This window comes from Pseudopipra pipra, chromosome 1 (genome assembly GCF_036250125.1).
Source record: "Pseudopipra pipra isolate bDixPip1 chromosome 1, bDixPip1.hap1, whole genome shotgun sequence".
Classification (NCBI taxonomy): domain Eukaryota; kingdom Metazoa; phylum Chordata; class Aves; order Passeriformes; family Pipridae; genus Pseudopipra; species Pseudopipra pipra.
Genome location: NC_087549.1, coordinates 138,729,319 through 138,750,024, shown reverse-complemented (window position 1 = coordinate 138,750,024; position 20,706 = coordinate 138,729,319). Strand labels below are relative to the sequence as shown.

Genomic DNA, 20,706 nt, shown 5'->3' with positions numbered 1-20,706 from the left:
AATACAATTTATTTTACAATCAGCATCCTGGGCCCCTGAAGCCAAACACAGCCCAGGAGGGGCCGTGTCCAAAGGGCTCCTGTGACAGGAGTGGAGACAGACTCCACTGCCAAAAACCTCACCACACTATCCTTCCTCTGAGGGTAATTCCAGTGTTTTACTCTGAAGCACATGCCGAAGGGCTCCAGGTGTAAATCCCACGCATTTCATGAGGCCCCCCCGGTTGGGGCTAACACTCCAGGATGCTGATGAGCAGCAGCAGCCAAATGAGGTGGCTCTGCACCCCTTGGCTGAACCCCATTATGCCACTGCGTTTCACACAACCCCCCCAGCACCCATTCTCAGACCTCAAAAGCATTATCTTCATTAAAAAAAAAATTAAAATGCCAAGCAGGGAAAGCCTCAGCTATTTAGGGTGAGGAAGAGAAATTGTAACATTGTTTTAAAGGGTATTTTTTGGATGCACAAAATTAAATACGTCTATTACGTGAAAACAGGCTATAACAAAAAACAATTAACGAAAATCACCTAAGAAACCCTATATTTTATTTCCCAGAATCACAGATCCCACGTTTTACACCATTCTGTGCAAACATGTTTCCTATGACCTACCCAGACACATAACATGGATCACTGGACTGATCGACTTTGTTCCTGTGGACATCATCTATCTGTTTATTCCAACATTTTACAGGCGTTTTGACAGCACACCACCCATGCATCAAAACATGCAGCTGGTCATTTCCACCTCTAAACGAGGATTACACAGATCCCTCATAATCTTTACCTGGGTCGGTCTGTTCTGTTCTCAAAAGGTGACAAAACCCGTTTTTTGTCTTCCCCTCAACCTCTAGTCTCAAATCAGCCTTTTGTCTCTTTCTCTGCTACAAATTTATTTTTAAGCAATTTCTCAGTAATTCAAAATCCCACTAAGAGCCCCCCGGACTCCACATTATTTCCCAATGACAGCCGTAACTGCGGGTCCGCTTTCTGCCCTCTCCGCCGCCGTTTATTTAAGGTGGCCCCTAAGCAGAGCCGGGCGCTTGCCCATGCCTGGGGTCGCCCCACACCGCCTCCCCGCCACGAAGCCCGCAGGGGGGGCACGATTAACCACTAACGTGGAGTCCCAGGCAGGCAGAAGTCAACCTATCCCTGCTCTACCCAGTGGAAAACAACAACAAATGGCTATTAAAACAATTCCGGCCTCGGTTTTATTGCTTGAGCCTAAAGTTGGGACAAACCCCTCAATATTCCTGTGCACGGTTCTGTTAAATTCTCCTATTTTTATGTCCTGCAGGTAAAGGGAGACACAGCAAATGGCTGCTCAGAGCTCCCATTTACAGCCTATTTATTGCGATTTTGGCTGTTAAATGGGCTGGTCCCTGTTGCCCCCCATGCAGGGACGACCCCTCCTCGCCCTACTCCCGGCTGCGCCGAGCTCTGCGGCCGCCGCACCCCGGGTCTGCAGGGAACGAGAGGCGACTCCCGGTGCATCACACGTGAAATGGATGAGAAGGAACAGCGGAAAGTGGCGAGGGTGGTGCAAAGGCCGCTCAGCGGCACGCTCGGCAACTCCGACGCACAGACACATTAATCTTAAATCGGAAAGGGTGTGCGAGGCTGCACTGACAGCTACAGAGATGGGGCTGCTGGAGTGTTTTATCATTTTGGAAAACGATTTCTGTCGCCGCCAGAAATTGCCTGGAACTGACAAAATACAGTTGCTGCTTCAATCTTTTAACATTTCAAGCTAAAATAAAATGGCGCCTTTAATCAATGGATGAGACCATACAGGGTAGAAAATGAGCATGGCTATTACCTGTTTTAATTGCATATTTCAGTGTTGTTCTGCAGTTCAATAAAATTTCTTCCAAGGTCTGTGGCTGGTCTGCCAGTTCCCAGTTATATTCCTGGAGCAGCTCATTTGGGTAATGAAAATCAATAACTTTTGTCGATCTATCAAAACTTTTCACCACATACTGAAGTAAAATGTCCACAACGTCTTGTAGGAAAGACATAGTTGTTATTTCTCCGTTGCATGTCGGCAGAAGATCTGGGAATGGAGAAATTTAAAAGTTAACTTCGTTTTACAACCACATACACAGATTTTGGACAAAGGCTTCTCCCATTTATGTTTAGAAAATCTTTTCACTGTGTTGAATGCAAATAGGTTTTGTTTTCATTTAATAAATAAATTGCTAAGGCTGTATTTTAAGGAATGTTCTGAAAGATAACACTTAGGATTTAATAATTTAAAATAACAAATTTTGGCCACAGTGTATTTCGGACCAATTTTTAAGACAATGAGAGAGAGCAGATAAACAAGAAAAAACGGAAAACGAACCTCAGGAAAAATAAAGATTGAGCAAGAAACGCTACAAGAAGCACCCTAAAAACTGCCGTTTGCCTTGCAATAAAATACCTTCGTGGCGACTCTCCTATGTAAGTAACTTGTTGATAATTTAATGCCTTTTTCTGAGGCAATGCCGCACAGTCTCTCGGTGTACACAAAGCTTTTGTTTAAGCGCGATGGCTCACTCAGAGCCGGACTGTAGTGGAAGCCCCTAATTTGGGGTGTCCCGGGGGCGGTCAGGCAAACAGCAGCACCAGCAGCTCTCCCCGGCGGGGCCAGGCGAGCAGAGCGTGTCCCGGGCTGCCGAGCAAACGAAAGAGTTCCCGGCTAGCGCACGTCTGCGGGGAGCTGGAATCTACTCAGTAGCGGAGACGCTACCTCCAAGGTCAGAAAAGATGAAGTACAAAAATACCTCGAATTGAAACAAATGAGAGAGCGCTCTTTCTCCCTCCTCCCGTCAAATCTTAATTACATCGCAAGATCTTCAAAGGGAAGGTCGCTACTGTCAGTTCTCCTTAGAGAAAGCTGCAGGTTCCAGCACGCGGGATTATACTGCTTTGGGGGTTTTTTTCGGGATTTTTTGTTATTTGGCTGTTTTTTGGCAGATCTGCGAAACGCCCGGCGCCGGAGGGGGCCGAGGCAGAGGGCGCGGAGCTCCGCCGCGCACCGCCGGGCTCCCCCGCCTCCGCGCAACGCGTGCGGAGACGATTTCCTGACCGAATCCCCGGGTTTTTTCGTCAGTTTTAGAGAAGCAGCGTGGCCCGGGAGCGCCGTTACCTGTTGAGTGCAGAAAGGCGTAATTCACCTCCGCTTTTTGGCAGGCGCAGGGTTTTTTGTCGCAGGTACAGGCCAGCCGCGGCTCCGCTACCCCGGGGGATGCTGCCCTGGCGCCGGTTTCCACGGGCTTCTCGGCATCTCCGTAGAGCAGGGCTTGACAGCGACACAGACACACGGCCTCAGCACCGCGGCATCAACCCCGTCCCCTCGCCCCCCGCCCCGGGGCAGGTCCCGCGGCGCTCCCAGGGAGCTGCCGTCGCCTCCCTGCCCTTACCGCAGAGTTTGTTTCCGATCCCTCCCGTGAACTTCTGGGCAACCTGACACCAGGCTCTGGCTGCAAGAGAAAATGGAGCGGAGGGTCCTTGGGGGCGGGCGCGGACCGGGGGCATCTGGTCCGACACCGGGCACCGCTCCCCAGAAACCCCCTGCCCCGCCGAGCTCAGCAGCGCTAGCCCGGGCTGGAGCCGCCGTCGGTCCCCGCCGCCCGCACCGCTTCGTCCCGCCGCTCGAGCTGCCACAAAGGGGGCTCCGCCGACCGGGCAGTGCTGTCACGGCGGAACGGCCGGGCCGGTCACGCCCGGCCGCCCGACGTCCCCCTACCTGTGCCGGGGCTCTCGGCGGCCGCGGAGCCCTCCTCGGTCCCGAAGGGCCAGAAGCCGGAGCCAGGGCTTGCCATGGCGGAGGCGAACCGGCGGGACGGGCGAGTTGCGGCGAGAGCTGCAGCCCAGGCGGCCTGAGCGAGTGTGCGTGAGTGTGAGTGTGCGGGTGTGTAAGTGCGCGCGGCTGCGCCAGGCGGCGGCAGCGAAGGGGCGGGAGCGCCCCGGGCACGCGTGGGTGGGAGCGTCTCCCGTGGGCACCCTCGGGGCGCGCTCCGCCGAGATGCCGCGGCCGCGCCCCGCAGGCACCGCTGCCCGGGACGGGGCGGGCGGCGCCGCGGGGGCCGGGGGAGGTGCCCGCCAAGGCGGGCGGCGGCGGAGGCGGCTGCTCTCAGGGGAGTCCGCGCCCCGCACCGGAGGATCGAGGGGCGGCGGTGGGGGCGTGATAGCGCTGGGGACAGACCCGAGCTGCAGGGTCACCCTGCGCTGGCGCTGCAGCTGCCTCGGGGGGATAGGGCGAGCGAGGTGGCCTGTGTTGTCTTCACCCCACGACCTCTGCGGCGGTAGCCCGACGGGGTGGGAGCAGGGGACCGAACTCTCCGGCGCCGCCGAGCGCTGAGCGGGACGGAAGGATAGTTTTACACGTCCTGGCGCGGGAGGCCGCGATGAGCCAGCCTTGTGCCCCGAGGGGGAGGGCTGGGTCTACGGTGAAGTGTCCTCAGTCCTGTGAGGTGCAAAGTGACGGGAAATACCACCCACCCACCCACCCCACCCCTCACCCTGTACCGGGGCACCCCCGCACGTCCAGCAGGGCACTCCCGGGCAGGGGCGAGGCCGGGACAGCCCCTGCCGCCGGCGCCGAGGAGCGGGGCAGTCCCGGGGCGGGGAAAGGACAACCCTCCGGAGCCCACGCCGCCCCATCGGGCCGCCACGGAGAAGGCGCTGGTGGAAGGGCCCGTGCGGGGATGGGCAGCTCCCGCTGCCCGCCCTGCTCCCGGGCTGGCAGAGGGGTCCTGGCTCCTACGGAGGTGCAGGAGGATTCTTCCCCGACGCCGCGGCTGCCTGGGGGTAGCCTTTGGCTCCCCCATCTGCTGCCGCGTCCCCGGGCCACTCCCGGGGTATCCTCGCAACCTCCCGGGATGGAGACCCTGGTGGAGCCGCTCTTCTCGCTCCAGTCCCGTGGAGGCTGCAGGTCTCGGAGGCCAGACTGGAAGAGCAGGAAAACAGCCTTAGCCTTTCCTTCCACGACGTCGTTTCTGAAGCCAAGCAGACCTCCCTCTCCACCCAGCCGGGTCTCCGCGGGAGCCCTTCCCTACCGCTGCTGCCTTTCCTCCGACACAGGACGGATATCAAGCCTTAACCTTGGAGGGAGGCAGGCGGGAACACGCCAGGCCAGGATCTGGCTCTGCCGGAGAGCCCTGGTCACGCAGGGACCCCACGCTCCTCGCAGCCAGGCCCTGGGGCTCCCACGCTGTGTTCTGGGAGGGAATCTCTCCACTTTCTGCAGGCACCCACATGATTACAAGGACTGTCCCCCCGTGAGACCTCACAGAAATGTCTTGGTTTTTCAAAACACTGCCATGGTGGGAAACTAAACGAGAACCAGTCTAGGCACCTCTTCGTGTGAAATTACAGGTCTGCTTCAGTTGCCGCATCACATTGCCTTTTACATAGACAATAACTCAGCTTTCCACGGCCAGAGGCTGCTGTGAGCCCTTCCCTGCCTTGCTCGTGCCCCACTCCACAGTATTTCATCAGTTCTGGGTGTAATTCAGACACAGCCAACTGTATCACTGCTTTGTGTAGTTTTATTTACTTTACTGTTTTAATAATACATGAGAAAGCAACTTTAAACAGATTTCAAAATTTAACAATTTATAGCAAAATTTTACATCGCAGTAAATTTTAATCTGGTGCACAGCCTTATAACTATTTGTAGATCAGGAAGCAATAGGTACCTGTCTCTGGGAAAAGAGCCAAATGTGTGTGTCCATTCAGACAAAACCCAGCCCCTCCCTGTGGCTGGCTGCTGCCAATTGTCATGTTTAGGAGAGCTAAGGAAGGGAGCAGGATCAAGCCTTTATGCTGGCATCATGAAATTTGCCTTCTCTTGCTTTGCAGCTGGGAACATGCAATTACGAATCCTGAAAGGAAGTGCTGCAATTATCTGTGTGGTTTCTGTGAAAGAAGGTCTTCTGAATAGAGAATCAGGGGGAATTTGAACAGGGTGGCTATTGCTTTTATTTCCACTAAACTTCTAGTGGAACTGATTAAGAATGATCATTACATTTCGGCAGCAATCAACCAGAGAGTGTAATTCTGTTCCTTTCTTGGCACCCCAGAGATTAAGATTCCTAAAAATCTAATGCAAATGAGAACAAAGCAAACACGATTTAAAAGTTCATCACTTAGTCACAAAGCTGAGGCAGAGGAGAGGGCTGAATATACTTCCCATAAATGGACATCTCCAACATAAAGATTATACACACTATACTGACCTTTAAAACTGGTTACTAGTTTTACAGCAAAGTCAATAATGAAATAAACTGCCATAGCATCCTATCCAATTAATCATTTGTGTTCATTTTTTTTTGAGGGACACTTGCCACAAACAAGTAATCCCAAAATTTAGGCATTGTAAACTAAAATGAGCAGAAATTCCCCTATGGTGCTCTTGTAATTTTTTTTTTCATGTAAAACAATTTATTAGAAACAATAACTAATGTTTTCTGAAGGTGCTTATGGGAATTTTAAAGCTTATCTAGGGAACTATGAAGTAAATGATTATTTTAATTGGATGAGTGATGAAATGAAAAAAAGAAAAATGCACTGACAAAAGTAAACTAGATTTAAGATACTTAATGTCTAATAATTTTAGGATGTAGCAATGGTACCCAAAAGAAAGCTGATTTTTATATTAGGGTTTTTTAAAGAATATTATATGTGACTGACAGTGTCCCTTTGCAATGGTGTTGGGCTGTAAACCACAGTAATTCAAATTCACATGAACACACACACTGTAAACTTGAAACATTGAAGATTTAAAAAAAAAAAAAAGGAAGCACATGGTATAAAATGATAAAAAAAATTATGCTAATAAAAGCCAAATGGCAGCAGGAACAGCAGGAGCAGCTAGAACTGCTGGATAAGGCGCCGGCGCTGTGAGGTCTTCCGCAGCAGTCGTCTGTAGTCATAGGGATTATCTTCAGCTTTACTCTCTTCCAGGGGTCTTTCTGCAATCCTCGACCTAGGGATTAAGCACAGAAGTGTTTTAGAAATTAAAGTCAAAACATTTACATTGGCAAACACTCCTAATCGACTGCTTAACCTCCAGCCTCGTGGGAGAAAAATAAAAGGAGAAAGAAAGAAATCAACTGACTTTGCTAGGCCTCTTCCTGTGCTGCACAGAGCAGGCACCTAGGAACAAACACAATATATGCTAAAAGCAGATGAACACTGAAGAACAACATGTTCTTCTATGAAGGGGACATAATAAAAGGACATAAAAACATTGAGAACATGGGGATCCTTTGCAGTAGCGTCTGTCTGATGGTTACTAAAGCAGATTTTCGGTTGGCATAAATTTGTTTGCTCTGTTCTTAACCTGCCAGTGGAGCTCAGTGTAAGTGTCCATCTATTTTTTTTTTCTTTTTTTTTTTTCACATGGCAAGATGCATTTTGGAAGTCCCTCTGACAGGCTGGAATGGTGACCTGGCACCAGCTGTTACAATGGAGCAAGATTAAAAATAAAACTCAGTTATTTAAAAAATGAAATAATTACAAAAAATTGTAGTGTTCTACACTAAAGATGCATTCCATCACTGGTCCTATAACAGCGCCAGATAAACTGCCAAATAAAACTTCACTTCTGTAGATTGAAATGGCTGTAGTTTTTAGATCCAGATGACCCCATTCCAGAGATACTGAAGTCTAGAAATGTTTTAATTGCATTCATATGCCCTCTGAGACAACAAATTTAAAAGTTACATAGGTTTTGTTTCACTATGGCTAATTAGGATGCAATCAGAGAAGCACACAGTAAAAGGTAAATTCCTTTTACTAAGCTCAGTAAAAAAACTCTCATTCACCTAAACTAGACCTCAGGGTGACAGATTTGGTGTAATTAACCACCTTAGAAATGCAACATGTTCCAAGGAATGTAAACTATACGGTAATTCCCTGATGTTATTATTTTTAATTCCATGCCTTCACAACACCTTCCTAAAATTAATTTAGATCCTACCTAAAAGAAGGCCAGAAATAAAATATGTAAGGGGCACAAAATGAACATTCTACATTCTAAATGTTCTACAAACATTTTCTCTATTATATAGATACATTTTCAAATCAGCAATCATCCCATGCTTAGTGTTTCCCTTAAACCTTTGACCTAGATAATTTTCCAAGTTTTTCTTAACTTTATAAAGACACAAGAATATACAAATATATTAAGATATATAAATATGTGTTTGTATGTGTAATGTGTGTCGGTGCATTGGCAAGAGTGAGAATTTCCTTCCACTCAGAAGTGGTCACCCTCTATGAAGTCTACATGGGAAGAGAGGAGGTCGAGTGAACCCTCCCTTTAGGGTTTTTCTCCTGACTGTCCACTTTGATGAGGTGCACCACAGGCTACAGACACACATGCTTACAGGAGAGCAGGAAAAGGAGGCAGTCATGCTGGAGTCTTACCTGCAGAAAATGTGCAGAATGTTTGGAGCACAACCACCCTATTTAAAACCCTACTGATCAGAAATAAATTTTTTTAGGTTCTGCTTCAGTTTAATTTGATTTTAGATCAGAGATTTACAGCATGTCTGTCCATCTCATCTGGCCCTTGGGACACAAAAAACTAGCAAGTAGGCTGAACACCAATCACACTGGCATTTATCTCTCCTGTATGAAGATGGGAAATTTTCAGCTATACACTTTACAAGTTAATTTGGCAAGATTCCATGACTAAAAGAATAGATTTATGTCTAATTTAAAGTGTATCTTTTTTTCTTTTTATTAATATTTTGAATATCTCAACAAGGGTATACAACATTTATTTTTTCCTATTCCTATTTTGTATGAATTACCGCTCAGTAGTTCTTAAAATTGAAGTCCTGCGCTCACATGGGTGTCTCTTCCTTCTTGTGGTAGAACTGCTGTCCTTTGAGGTGGAGTCAGTAGATGAAATTTCTTGGTAGTAGATATCTAAATCTAGCACTTTGCTGAGACTGTCAGTAAATAAGAACACTAAGTTAACAGTTTCACTTTTCAATTTTACACTCAACATTCAAAAACAAGGTAACCAGATACAATTATCAGTTCTATTTCTGTGTTGAGGATCTAAGGAAAAATATATATAGGCACAAAAAATCAGTTTCTGAAGCGTGACTGCTGTATAAAACGCAGATACTGAGAATTTTGAAATGCTAAATACTTTTATATATCCATAAAGGAGACATATAGGACTGAAATTGTTTGGATTTGCCATTATACTCAGTGGAAAGGCATTTTTATGGTGTAATTCATCTGACCTATTTTAGATATCTCTTTGAGCAAGAGATGAATCATTTTCCTAAAGATTATTATTTTTTCTCTAACTACAAGAAGAGAGTCTAAAGCAACTAGTTCAGGTATAAATGTCAATAATGCAAATGTCTCTTATTTTGTTAGGTGAATGCTATCCAGCGTATTATATATACAGAAAAAAATCAATCCTGATATCTAGTTTAGAATGGCTAGGGAAAAAAAATAATATCCTAAAAGCAATCTGAAAAAAGAAGTCCAGAATTCAATTCTCAAATTGGTAGAAACCAGAAATAATTCATTGATTTCAATTGCTATGTTGTTCAATTGCAATGATACAGAGTCAGCATATGAAGGAAGATGCTGTCAGGAAAGTGGTTAACTAGATTTAAGATGAGTGAAACCTAACTGTGGCCAAAGAGAGAAAACCCTAGATTTTGGTGGGTTTTAATTTTGTTTTGTTTTGGTTTTGTTTGTTTGTGTTTTTGTTTTTGGGTTTTTTTTGCTAAACTAGAGTCAATAGATGTGAAATTTTTTCAGGCTCCAAATGACATCAGAAAAAAAGCTGAAAGAGACCAGACATGGGGGGGACATGGACATAAGGTCAATCCCTTAAGCTGTGGCATGGTCAAGTGCAATTTAAACTGTGGTTGAATGAAGCTAGATGCCCTGAGCACATTTTATATGCATTTAATGTCATGTAACATCCTTTAAGACACAGATTTTAGCTATGGTGTTTGTATTCTGCAACCTCAGCCAAGGACAGCGCAAAGAGCCCTTTCATCTTGCATCTATGAGCAGGCTGCCTTCCCATGCACGCTGTGGTGCCACAGCAGTGTCACTCAGGGGGCACCAAAAAAGCTTAAGTACAGAAACAGAAATAAAATAAAGCTATGATGTATGTCAGGAGCTGTGAACCACGTCTACAGGACACATAAAGATCCAAGATACAGAAGGGCAGAATATACCTATCGCTTCCTTTTTTCTGCAGAGATCCATGGAAATAGGTTAGTTACACTGGAAAGAAAACACCTATGTTTGAAATTTCAAGGGCTACTCTTCTTTACCCATTATTAATAATTCTTGTTTTAATTTTATTATTATTTCCAAACAGTCATATATTTTTAGGAGAGAATTTTAACAGTCTTTGTATTTTTGCTAACACAAAAAAACTGATTGCTCATTTGCTTTGACTGCAATTTTAAGCACCTTCAATTATTTTCTGTGTCAGAACTATCTTTGATGTGGACCTGAACTTATTAGAATGCTTGTGTTGCCATGGTAAAGGTCCATGTTTTACTAAAACTGAAGGACTGAATTCTATAATGGATTTTAGTAGTTGAAAATTGTGTATTTTAGCTTTGTATACAATGTTCTTCCTCTGAATCACCAAATTACTTTTCTTTTTTCAATGCCTTGTTCTCCTGGTTGAAATACAGCTAAAAACTATCCTAGAGTATTAAAGGACAATAGTAAGATAATGAAAAAAATTACCTTTCTTTTCTTGGTTTCCGTTTTTCATCTTGTATTGATTTCTAAGAAAATAAAAAGTAATTAAAAATACTAAAAGGAAAGCTTATGCAAAGATACAATTCATCAGCATTAGGTAGGAGAGTGTTGTATATTTTTGATTAAAAGAAAATATAGAGAAACTAATATGCTGAGTAAGTGTCCCATAAAAATCTCTTTTCAGAATGTTTGAGACTGAGAATGGGATTAGCTTTGTTTCTCCCAAAGTTCAGTTGCCATACTGTGAAAAAAAAAGCTAAATTAATCATGATCAGAACAGAAAAAGGAGATCTAAAACTTTCAAATAGCTATAGATGTTTTAATGAAGTTGACAACACAATCTTCCTGAGGCAAATTTACTGTGATGCCAAGAGAATTTCCATGAATAGAGGCAACACAGTGGGAGTAGACATAATCCTATTCTCATTAATGCCAATGTAGTCTTGTCACAGGTTTTAGTAGAATAAAATAGACAAAGGCCCCATTTAAAAAATAGTATACTAAGTGGCAAAAGAACCCTTAGGACACAAGATATCTAGAAATATAGAAGAGAGAAGATTTATAGGGAATGTGAATAATGTCTTATCTCTAATAGATTTCTGTCCCTACACCCAAAACGACAGTATGTTGCAGCACTTAACTCATCACACTTGAAAGGCAGTATTTTTAAGTGCAAGTGGTCTTAATTGTGTTTTTTGCAAATGAGTGAAAACTCATTAGAATTAGTGACTATAAAGTCACTGAGAATCAGAAATCCTGATGGACTTCAGTATGCAAGCAAATGAACATGACATATAATTTCAAAATAATAGGGTGATTGAAAAAAATATATCCCAAAATAAACTTGTAGAGCCTTATATGAACAATGGGCTATTGTCAGGCTTCATTTATACCTGTGCACCCCTTTAGTTCATTTGATATGCAAGGACATGAGTGAGAATGGCAGGTGTCCAATTATTATCTTTAACATGATCTGAGAGAAATATCTGGTTTTGCAGAAGATAGAGAAAATTTTTCTAAAAATGTACTCATATTGTTTGCCTTCACTTTCAGGTGATCTGGGCTTGATAATAATCTGTGGATACCTGTAGGTGACAGAGATTTTTAATAAGGTAGAAAATCCATGATAGCTGGGAAAACTGACTACCCTCTAAAGCTGACCACCATCTAGAGCTCAATGACTTACCTAAGATGTAAGAATTTTAAGAACTGGTAGGTCTCCTTTCTAATCTTCAGAGTATAGATATTTATGTTGAACCTTTCCCTGACCAGTGAACTTAATGCCAGAAAGACAGGTTTCTCTTTTTCACATCCTCTTGAAAATACAACTAATTGAAGGGAATATTGATTAATATATTGAAAAACTGCTGCTAAAAAAATGATAAAAAATTTCCTGGCATTACTGCAGTTTTTCTTTGCACTGATGTGATGGCTGTCTTCTGATATGAGCTGGCCATGTAACAAATTAGCTTTCAGAAAATACTATGTTCCTGGTTCTATGGTCTTGGCTTTCTAAACAGGCATTTACTTCAGAATTACCGTTTTCCTCAGAAATGTCCTGGTATAGAATTCTCTGTCATGCCTTTCATTTCATTCCTTTATTTTACCAATCTTGCTTTAACAAAACAAATTTTATTCTTACATGCGAATTTATTTTTAAGAATGCAATTTCTTTTTAAAATATCACTGTTGGAAAGCTGTGTTATTTCAAAGCCTCCAGAATAAAACATAACCATATTTGTCTTTTTTCGTATGCCAGACACAACTGTCCCTGAAGGCCCTGGTGACACCTTCTGTTGAAAGGAGAAGCAATTGCTACGGTTAGTTTATTAGCTGGGTTCTCACTGGCTGCTAAAATAGGTCACTAAGATACAGGCACCTGGAGCAAATCAGTTTAATTGCTTTTTTGTTGGAAATGCTTTCTGAGTTGCTTTTACATTTTCTCTCTTTCTGCTTACTTTCTTGCCTTTTTTTGATATATTTAAGGGCACTAAAGTCAAGAGTAGAATGCAGCACTTGGTATCTGAACTTGGACCAAAGGCTATATATAGACACACTCAAATCCATTAGTCTCCTGAGCTGTTAGTATTTGCCAATTCCTTCATAATCACAATCTGACACATTTGTAAAGGAAGTTACAGTGTGCATACTAATACAGCTTATTTTAGTATTTGCTTTCTCTGCAAGATCAAGCACTAATTTAGATGCTCAAAATAGCTCTCCAAACGAACCTGTGACTCTCCTGTTTCTCTCCTGTGACTTACAAAGAAACTATGGAGACAGGGCACTGGATTTGGATATTGAAAATGCAAATGCTGCTTATGCATATAATGAAAGTATGTATGTTTAGGTACAAAAGTAGATATTGGTCTGACAAGGGTCCTCAGTCAGAGTAACTCTGAACTTCAATTTCAAGCCTCGTTTGAAATCTGCCTCTTCTCAGCAGGACACAGCTTTTATGCTGCATTAGAAAAGAATATAGGGAATTGGACAATTAGAAAGATGGTTTAGGCGGGAAATATCTGGCAGTTTTAACCTTCTTAAACTCACATGTATTAGAGTGTAGTAGGTGGAGTCTTCTGGGTTATTTAATGTCTTGGGTTTCCGTGGCCTTCTTGGGGGTCTCTGCATTGGGCGAGAGTCTTCTACTTTGGCCACAACTGTAAAAAATCAGAAGATAGAAATGCTTATTTCTTCACAGAATTGGGAGGTTTTTGAAAAAACAGGAGAAAATTTCAACAGAGAGAGAAAAAAAAAATCCACATAGCCACTTTTACTGCTTGCAATAACTGAAGAAAGCAAATGATTTGGGCATTTCCATGAGCAGAGAATGGGTTTATCCATTTGGGTCCTGACTGCCCACACGAACACATGCCAGGCTGGAACAGCCCAGCAGTCTGCCTGGCACAGACCTCTCCTTCTGAACGGGCTGATGCTCCACATTCAGAAAAGGGCTCTGAAGGGTAATGGCTACTGGGAGACCCCTGTCTTGTAAGGGGGAGAGGTGGTAGGGATGATGTTTCTTTCAGATTCAAGTCAATCTTTAAGGAGGGAACTAGCATTAGGCCTCAGTTTCAGAGGTTGATCCTCTATATTATCATGGTGTTGATTTTCCTTAAGGTCTCCTGCTGAGTCTTTTAATTTCAAGACAAATCACGTACCACTGGGCAATAGAGCATGACCATGTCCATCACATCCAGTGTAGTCTAGTTTAGTGTACTCAAATTCTGGTTTCTATTTCTACAAAAACTTTCTGCAAACATGCAAAAAATGCTTTCACTCTAATGGAAACAAAATCAAGATTTTAACACAAAATGGAACTAGCGTCCTCTGGCAGTCTCCCAGTTCAGAGTTAGACACTGACTTGTGGATTACATTGGCTGGCACATAGGGAACTATAAAAATGTCTTGGGAGTTTGCTTGTTAAAAATCTGTTTTGACAGTGCTAGGATAAAGGGCTACTAAGGGTTCATAGGCTGTTTGTCACAGAGCCAACATAGAGTGCAGAGTTCCTTGTGCCTATTCTCGGAGACCACAGAACTGGGTCTGTGGGCCAAGGGACCAGAAATGTACAGCACAGTGAGCATGGTCACCTTCCATTCACTTCAGCTATAGGAAAAGTTGACAGAGAGTGACAGCAATTCCTTCATGATGAAGGAGAAGGTGGTTGCATGGCAGCAGAACAATGATAGAGATGGATCATAGGGACACATACAGGGTGATGAATGAAGTCACAGCACAAGGTTTAGGCACAGTGAACTGTGTGTCTAAGGTATATTGCATTATCCAGTGAGGTTTTTTATCTTGTCCCATCACAGAAATACTCAGGACAATCCATGAGAAAAAAAACATCTTACTCATAAATGAATATAGTGTGAGGGTAGAATGGGGATCTGGATCCCAATAAATTGCTCAAGTGTGTTCTGGTGATATTATCCTCTTTCACGTGAAATGACTTTATAACCCAGATGTGCTAACTAAATGTGATTGAGTCTTAGAGAAAAAATGTATTTTGATCCCTAATGACCATCAGGAACCCTTTTACATGATAAAAACTCTCCCATGTCCAGCAGAGATCTTTTTAATTAAGGAGATAGCACAATCATTTAAAATGAGAAATGATCAGTAATACATCAGTGTTGACTCCTGCAAAATTAGCTGTTTAAGTTTTTTGTTATTTGTGATAAATAAAGGCTTGTAAAGGTCATGGATATACAGAGCAGCCAGAATGAATAATGTTAATTTAAATCGTAGTTGGATAATTGCATTTATTGTTTTAGTTTCTTATCTGAAATGCAGACCGCTTCTCGTGTAATAAACAAACAAGTTTTTTTTTTAATATTTTGCACTTAAGAGAACAATGGTGCTTTTCTAAGCCAGGTTACAGATAACTCAAGTTAAACAACGAATTTTAGATGCAGTAAATTCATTCCAGTAAGTTGTAATAAATATAAATGACATTCCTTGATTTCAATAAGTATAGCAGGCCTGACTGTGCTCTTAATGTGGGCTGTTGTTACCCTGCTGCATTTCAAATGGGCCACCTTGAGTTATCTGACTTACCATTTGTGAAAGAGTAGAGGCATATCTTCCCTATTTTATTTTTAAACACAACAGGAGTCTAAACTGGAAACGCTACCTTAAAAGAAATCCTTTAAAATTCAGCGCAGTTGAATAGAAACACCTAACACCCTGTCTGTAGGACATTTTCAAAAATTGTGTCAAAGATGATGACTGCATGAAAATCTAAAAAAAGAAATGAAGCCAAATTAGGGGCTTTAGGAAAATTGCAATGAAAAGGCTCTCATAATACCTTAAGATTTTTTACTGTCCCCTAAGAATTCATCACTGTGTATGCTGTTATGTTATTTAATTCATCACTGTCAAACAGATAAAGCATTATTGTATTCTAGATTACAATTATTCCAAATGAAATTACTTGTATACTTTTTGTGTATGTGCTCCCCAAAGAAGACTAGTTTTTACATTCAAAAAATACTATTTTGACAATGTTAAAAAAGGGTTTTCATCTCGGCTCTTGTGTTGTACATATGTATGAGCTATGCAAAATAGTTGAGGGGACAGAAACACCATGTTGGGCCAGGAAGCCTTCTAAGTTTGGACCTCCATTGTTCCTTTCTAAAATTAAATATAGAGCTGAAAATGCAATTCTGAATTTTGCCTCCAAATTACACAGTAAGGTTAAGCTTTCTTTGTTTCACCAGCAAGCAAAGCTGTGATTTCCTTCTGCACTTAGATTTGCGTGATCATTGCTACTGAAATTCAGCAGATGTGTAGTTCCTTGTATTGGATAATACAAAGTAAATTTTGCTTTTTTATTAGTTGCTGAGGATGTCAGAAATCATTTACATAGTAGAATTGAAGGTGGAAGGCAAATTAAATACCCAAGCTTTATAAATGGTGACTTTGATGTTCTTGTTTTCCAGATGGCCTATACCTTTCTGTAGTAGGCAATGAAGCAGAAAGGAGGGGTGAAATAATTAATTTATGAACAGGACAATTATGTTGTTTCTAGAGACCATTACAAAGAAAATATTTTTATTGAAGTCCAGTCTCTCCATAGTAAAATATCTTGTAGCCTATTTTCCTTAAGACTTCAAATATCTCTAGTGAAATCTGGCTGTGTGCTCTATATGTAAAAGAAAAACTGATGCTTTCCTCTAACAATCATTTAAATAGGTACTTTGCAACACTGATACAAAAACCATTCACACAGTAGCTATTGAAGCACTTTGGAAGTGTCAGGTTGGCACTATCATCCCTATCTACCAGCAGGGTAAATCAGATGCATACGGAGACTTGCTTAACCTTATATCCCAGTTACTCATTAGCAGAGCTAAGGACCTGGACTGAAGGACTGTACTGAGACTCCTGTCCCTGCAGCCAGCCCACACCTTGCTGTTTTAGTACCTGAACAGGTGCTGTCAGTGTTGCAACGTGTGGTCTAGAAGCAGTGCATAGGAGAAACTGGAAACAACAACAGCTGATGCAACACAGACATTCCTTTTTAAAGGTTTTACAGGAGGAAGACAGGCTGAATGACAGATTGAAAGGGGGGGGATTTTCCTCCTCAAACTGCCCAAGTGCATCCAGTCAGTACTTGATTAGTCAAAAAAAAAAAAAAAAAAAAAGAGGTTTTGCTCTCCTGACCTGGATGCTTTGCTTTTGACAGCCAATGTCAGCCATGCCCTAACACATCCCCAGGAAGTTAAATCTCTCTCCTGCCCAAACCTGAAGCAGACTGTCAAAGCATACATTTAATCCAGTGATGATGGAAAATTTAATAAAAGTTAAAGTCATTCTCCTTGAGAATGAACGAAATACAGAGTTAAGGGTCAGCAAAGGCACGTGAACAATGTGGCTGCCAGATAACATTAAAGAAGCTTTAGCAAATCTAAGAAAAATTCCTTATTCCTATCAGTATCTCAGCTAGCTCATTTAGCACTACCTCAAAGGTTCCTATCTAAGTTACACACACAGTCAATTCTACAAATATTAATACTTTCAGCCCTCACTGAAAACTCCAAATATGCTGAAATGCATACCATATGCATGTGTATCCTGAACAGCACTGCAAACTACAGGAACTGTGGAGAGCTGCATGTGTTTGAAATGTTCAAGGATGAGCAAGAAATGTTTGAATAAAGATGAATCAGTATCAACAGCCCTTTAGGTTGAACTGTGTCTGCACATTTGTACATACAATAATAAACTTGGAAGACAGCAATCTTGAGGAATCAACATCCATGGATGTTAATGTAAATTAACTATGACTTACAACAGATTTTATACTGAAGACTGGAGAAATAGCATGGTTACAGCTGTGATAAGCATCTATGTGATGAAAGGTCTCTATTTATTAGGCCATCTGGAGAAACAGATAAACCCATCTTCAGGTCATTTAAGTGAAATATTACATGTTTGATTTAGAGCCATTCCACAACTTACGGGGACAGAACTATAAAGCCAACCTCAGAATAAAGCAGGAAATAAAACAAGAGTAAAACCAATAATTGTATAGGATTTGTAGAGGGACTTGGAAGTAATCAGAAAAAATGCAAATATAGTAACTGGAATTCCAGGACTTGATAATGAGAAGCTAACAGGTATTACTGTTTACAACATCTATGTGCATACCTTTTTACTGTTCTAATTGTACACAGTATGAGGATGTAATTACTCAAGGTTGGAATATGCACTGCTGTTTAGCATTCTGGTTAGTAATTTTTAAGTATTGTTTATTCATGGAATGTTTAACAGAGCCAGATTTGGAAATTATGGTTGATGGCTGCAAATTCACAGCGATCTGGAAAAAACAGAGGGATTATTCTGTCACAACCTAGAAGGAGAAATTGCAAGAAACTGAGAACTTTCTGATTGCATATAGAAGTTGAAAGTGTTTGATCTCTCATACCTAAGTCCTGCAGCTCCACTGAGGGAAGTTTCAGTCTCTGGCTGACACTAATACAGAATCACAGAATCATATACATTGGAAAAGACCTCCAAGATCATCTAGTCCAGCTTTTGACTGATCACCTTGTCAACTAGAACATGGCACTAAGCACCATGTCTGGTCATTTCTTGAACACCTCCAAGGATGGTGACTCTGCCACTGCCTGGGCAGTCCATTCCTATGATTAACAACCCTTTCCATGAAGAAATTCCTCCTGATGCCAAACCCAAACCTCCCCTGGCACAGCTTAACCATCCTGTTGCTGGTTACCTGGGAGAAGAGACTAGCTCCCACCTGGTACACCTCCTTTCAGATGGTTGTAGAGAGTGATAAGGTCACACCTGAGCCTCCTTTTCTTCCAGATTAAACAACCCCAGCTCCCTCAGTTGCTCCTCACAGGACTTACCCTCTAGACCCTTCATCAGCTTCATTGCCCTTCTCTGGACTTTGCTCTCATTTCTGAGAGCCTGGTGACTTGAGATTACTACTTTTTAAGAGAGGATATTTAAGGAAAATGGCTGTACTCCACTTCCATGACCTCCTAAATCTTATGCTCTGCCATGGATCAGACCAACTCCCAACATATATCTTTTATGTCCTGGCTGTATGGTGCCCAAAGGGCCACTCCAGTAGCTGAGAACAACCAAATGGTAGAAGTGCTTGATTACCCTGTTTTTCTCCAGTCCCAGTGCTCCTTCCATACTCAGTGCTCCTGCCTCATCACTCACTTGCAAAGAAGAAAGTCTGGCCAGTGAATACTGCTTTGCTCACACAGTTTTATACAGACTCCCTCTTCCTTGCAAAGTCTGCCCATTAAACTCCCATAAATATTGCTTTGACAGCCTACAGCAGGAGGAATCCCGGATGAAAACCCTGCCTGTCTTGCTGCGTTGTCTAGCTGGAATGGTCCTCAGCTGCACTGGAGTTCCTTATACCATGTAAATTTCATTCTAAGTACAGAAAATTCTCTTCCCAAGATTTTATCTTTGAATTGTCATTTAATAATTAGAAAGATGGGCACTATTACTCATCTGGAGAAAAAAGAAAACAAATTTGCTCCCATAATGGTTTAATTCCCCTCACTTCAGGCTTTGACCTCAAAAAACTCAACAGCAGCTATTTGTGCCTCCATTCTGACACCACAGTAACCCAAGGCTCACTAGCAGTCCAAAGGTGCAGTTCTGGGATGCAGCCACTACATTTAGCTTAAAGCATTTAAGCAAGTAAATATAACCTACTCAGAGATTCTAGCCACAGGGAATATTGTTTATTCCAGGAACCTTGTGCAGCTTTCTTTATGCATTTTATAAATACAAATAAATTCACTTAAGAACAACTTAACCTTGTGGATTTAAGATTCATTTAACCTTTTGCTCATATGCTCTTTGAACTGCAAGTTTTGCATTTTCATTAAAAAACCCCCAACCCAAACAGTGTCAAAAATCTGAACATTTGTCCCAGTACACCATTCAGTTGTCCCTCAGTTCCTCCTCTTCTGTGGGTAGCAATGTAATAAAATATTTTATCAGAGGAAGTGTTAAGTTCTCAAACTGTGCTATAGCGACCTACCCACAGATGAAGGCAGCCAAGCATTCCTATCTAGCACACAGCTATAAAATACAATTCACATGTTATGGCTGCATTCACATGTTATGGCTGCAGAACAACATATAAAACCAGTGAAGCTGATGAAGCAGTGTATATAAATGTAAATGACCAAAGTAATTACAAACAGGTAAATACCACATGATTTAAAGAACACCTAAAGCTCAACAATCCCTACCTTCATAAAGGTAGGACAGCAAATGTAGCCATAGAGGGAAAGCTCCAATAAAAGTATATCCTTCTGTAACTGTGTGTGTGTAAATCCTACTGTAACACATAATGCAGGCAAGACAATAGGAAGGTCCCTCCCTGCTTAATAGGCAGTGAATCACCACTTCTATCTGCTTCACTTTACCATGACTGCCTGCAGTATATTACCTCAAATATTTGGGGTTTTTTGGGGTTATTTTACTATATTGCATTCGGGAAGTATGATCCAGAATGTTGGTTAAGTCCTGCATTTTAGACAGTACAATCTAAATGAACTGAACACAGGCATATGGTTACTTAAGTATTCTCTACATCTAGGTAGATCATGTTTGTTATAATAAACATCTATTTAAGACAAGGCAGCTTTGTGATAGAGCTCTCTGATGCTTGGGCTCCAACTGGCTTGAAGGCAAGCTGGGGAATTACTGCGGTGTATTCTCTTACTTTATTATCTTGTGCATTGGTCATAGCTGGAAAGGAAAGTTTTTCTGTCACATGAATTATATTCAAATGTAGAAAAAGAAAGTTCACATTCCACATCAAGAAGGGTTTTTCAGTGGAGTGGTTACCACACTTTACTGCTGGAAAACATCTGCATTGTGACACCACAGAGGTTTACAGCAGCACACCTTTTTCAGAGATAAAGGGAAGTGGGTGACTGGTCA

The 20,706-nt window shown here is 42.3% G+C and overlaps 3 protein-coding genes across 6 annotated transcripts in view; all 3 read right to left on the bottom strand.

Moving 5' to 3' along the window:
- The window catches only part of GAD2 (glutamate decarboxylase 2), a 41,064-nt gene extending 37,176 nt beyond the window's left edge, over positions 1 to 3,888 (bottom strand). Inside the window, exons 1-4 of the mRNA XM_064635851.1 lie at positions 3,731 to 3,888; positions 3,405 to 3,464; positions 3,131 to 3,283; positions 1,820 to 2,053 (exon numbers count right to left, since the gene is read on the bottom strand). Coding sequence (XP_064491921.1) covers positions 1,820 to 2,053; positions 3,131 to 3,283; positions 3,405 to 3,464; positions 3,731 to 3,806 — 523 coding nt within the window. The 5' untranslated portion in view covers positions 3,807 to 3,888. The remainder of the gene's footprint in view (positions 1 to 1,819; positions 2,054 to 3,130; positions 3,284 to 3,404; positions 3,465 to 3,730) is intronic.
- A 580-nt stretch (positions 3,889 to 4,468) lies between these two features.
- LOC135402570 (MAPK-interacting and spindle-stabilizing protein-like) lies at positions 4,469 to 5,332 on the bottom strand. Of its 2 annotated transcripts, none has more exons than XM_064635878.1 (2): positions 5,088 to 5,332; positions 4,469 to 4,933 (listed from the first exon to the last, which is right to left on the bottom strand). In XM_064635878.1, the coding sequence occupies exons 1-2, from the start codon at positions 5,241 to 5,243 to the stop codon at positions 4,502 to 4,504; spliced, it is 588 nt and encodes a 195-aa protein (XP_064491948.1). In that variant the 5' UTR covers positions 5,244 to 5,332; the 3' UTR covers positions 4,469 to 4,501. The 2 variants fall into 2 exon arrangements, 1 of the variants encoding a protein (XP_064491948.1); XR_010425168.1 differs by having other exon boundaries at positions 4,547 to 4,933; positions 5,043 to 5,332.
- A 182-nt stretch (positions 5,333 to 5,514) lies between these two features.
- MYO3A (myosin IIIA) overlaps positions 5,515 to 20,706 on the bottom strand; it is a 119,799-nt gene continuing 104,607 nt past the window's right edge. For 2 of the 3 annotated variants that reach the window (XM_064635820.1, XM_064635828.1), the window contains 4 exons: positions 13,303 to 13,412; positions 10,738 to 10,778; positions 8,845 to 8,948; positions 5,515 to 6,973 (listed from right to left, as the gene is read on the bottom strand). In XM_064635820.1, coding sequence (XP_064491890.1) covers positions 6,768 to 6,973; positions 8,845 to 8,948; positions 10,738 to 10,778; positions 13,303 to 13,412 — 461 coding nt within the window. In that variant the 3' untranslated portion in view covers positions 5,515 to 6,767. Of the gene's footprint in view, positions 6,974 to 8,807; positions 8,949 to 10,737; positions 10,779 to 13,302; positions 13,413 to 20,706 lie in introns of all 3 variants that reach the window. The other variant, XM_064635843.1, reaches the window with a different exon arrangement.

Excerpts from the sequence above, each read along its gene's own strand:
- LOC135402570 (XM_064635878.1), bottom strand. The coding sequence starts at position 5,243 with ATGTGGGTGCCTGCAGAAAGTGGAGAGATTCCCTCCCAGAACACAGCG. Across the intron at positions 4,934-5,087 it reads CCCGCCTGCCTCCCTCCAAG|TCTGGCCTCCGAGACCTGCA; the intron begins GTTAAGGCTTGA and ends CTGCTCTTCCAG.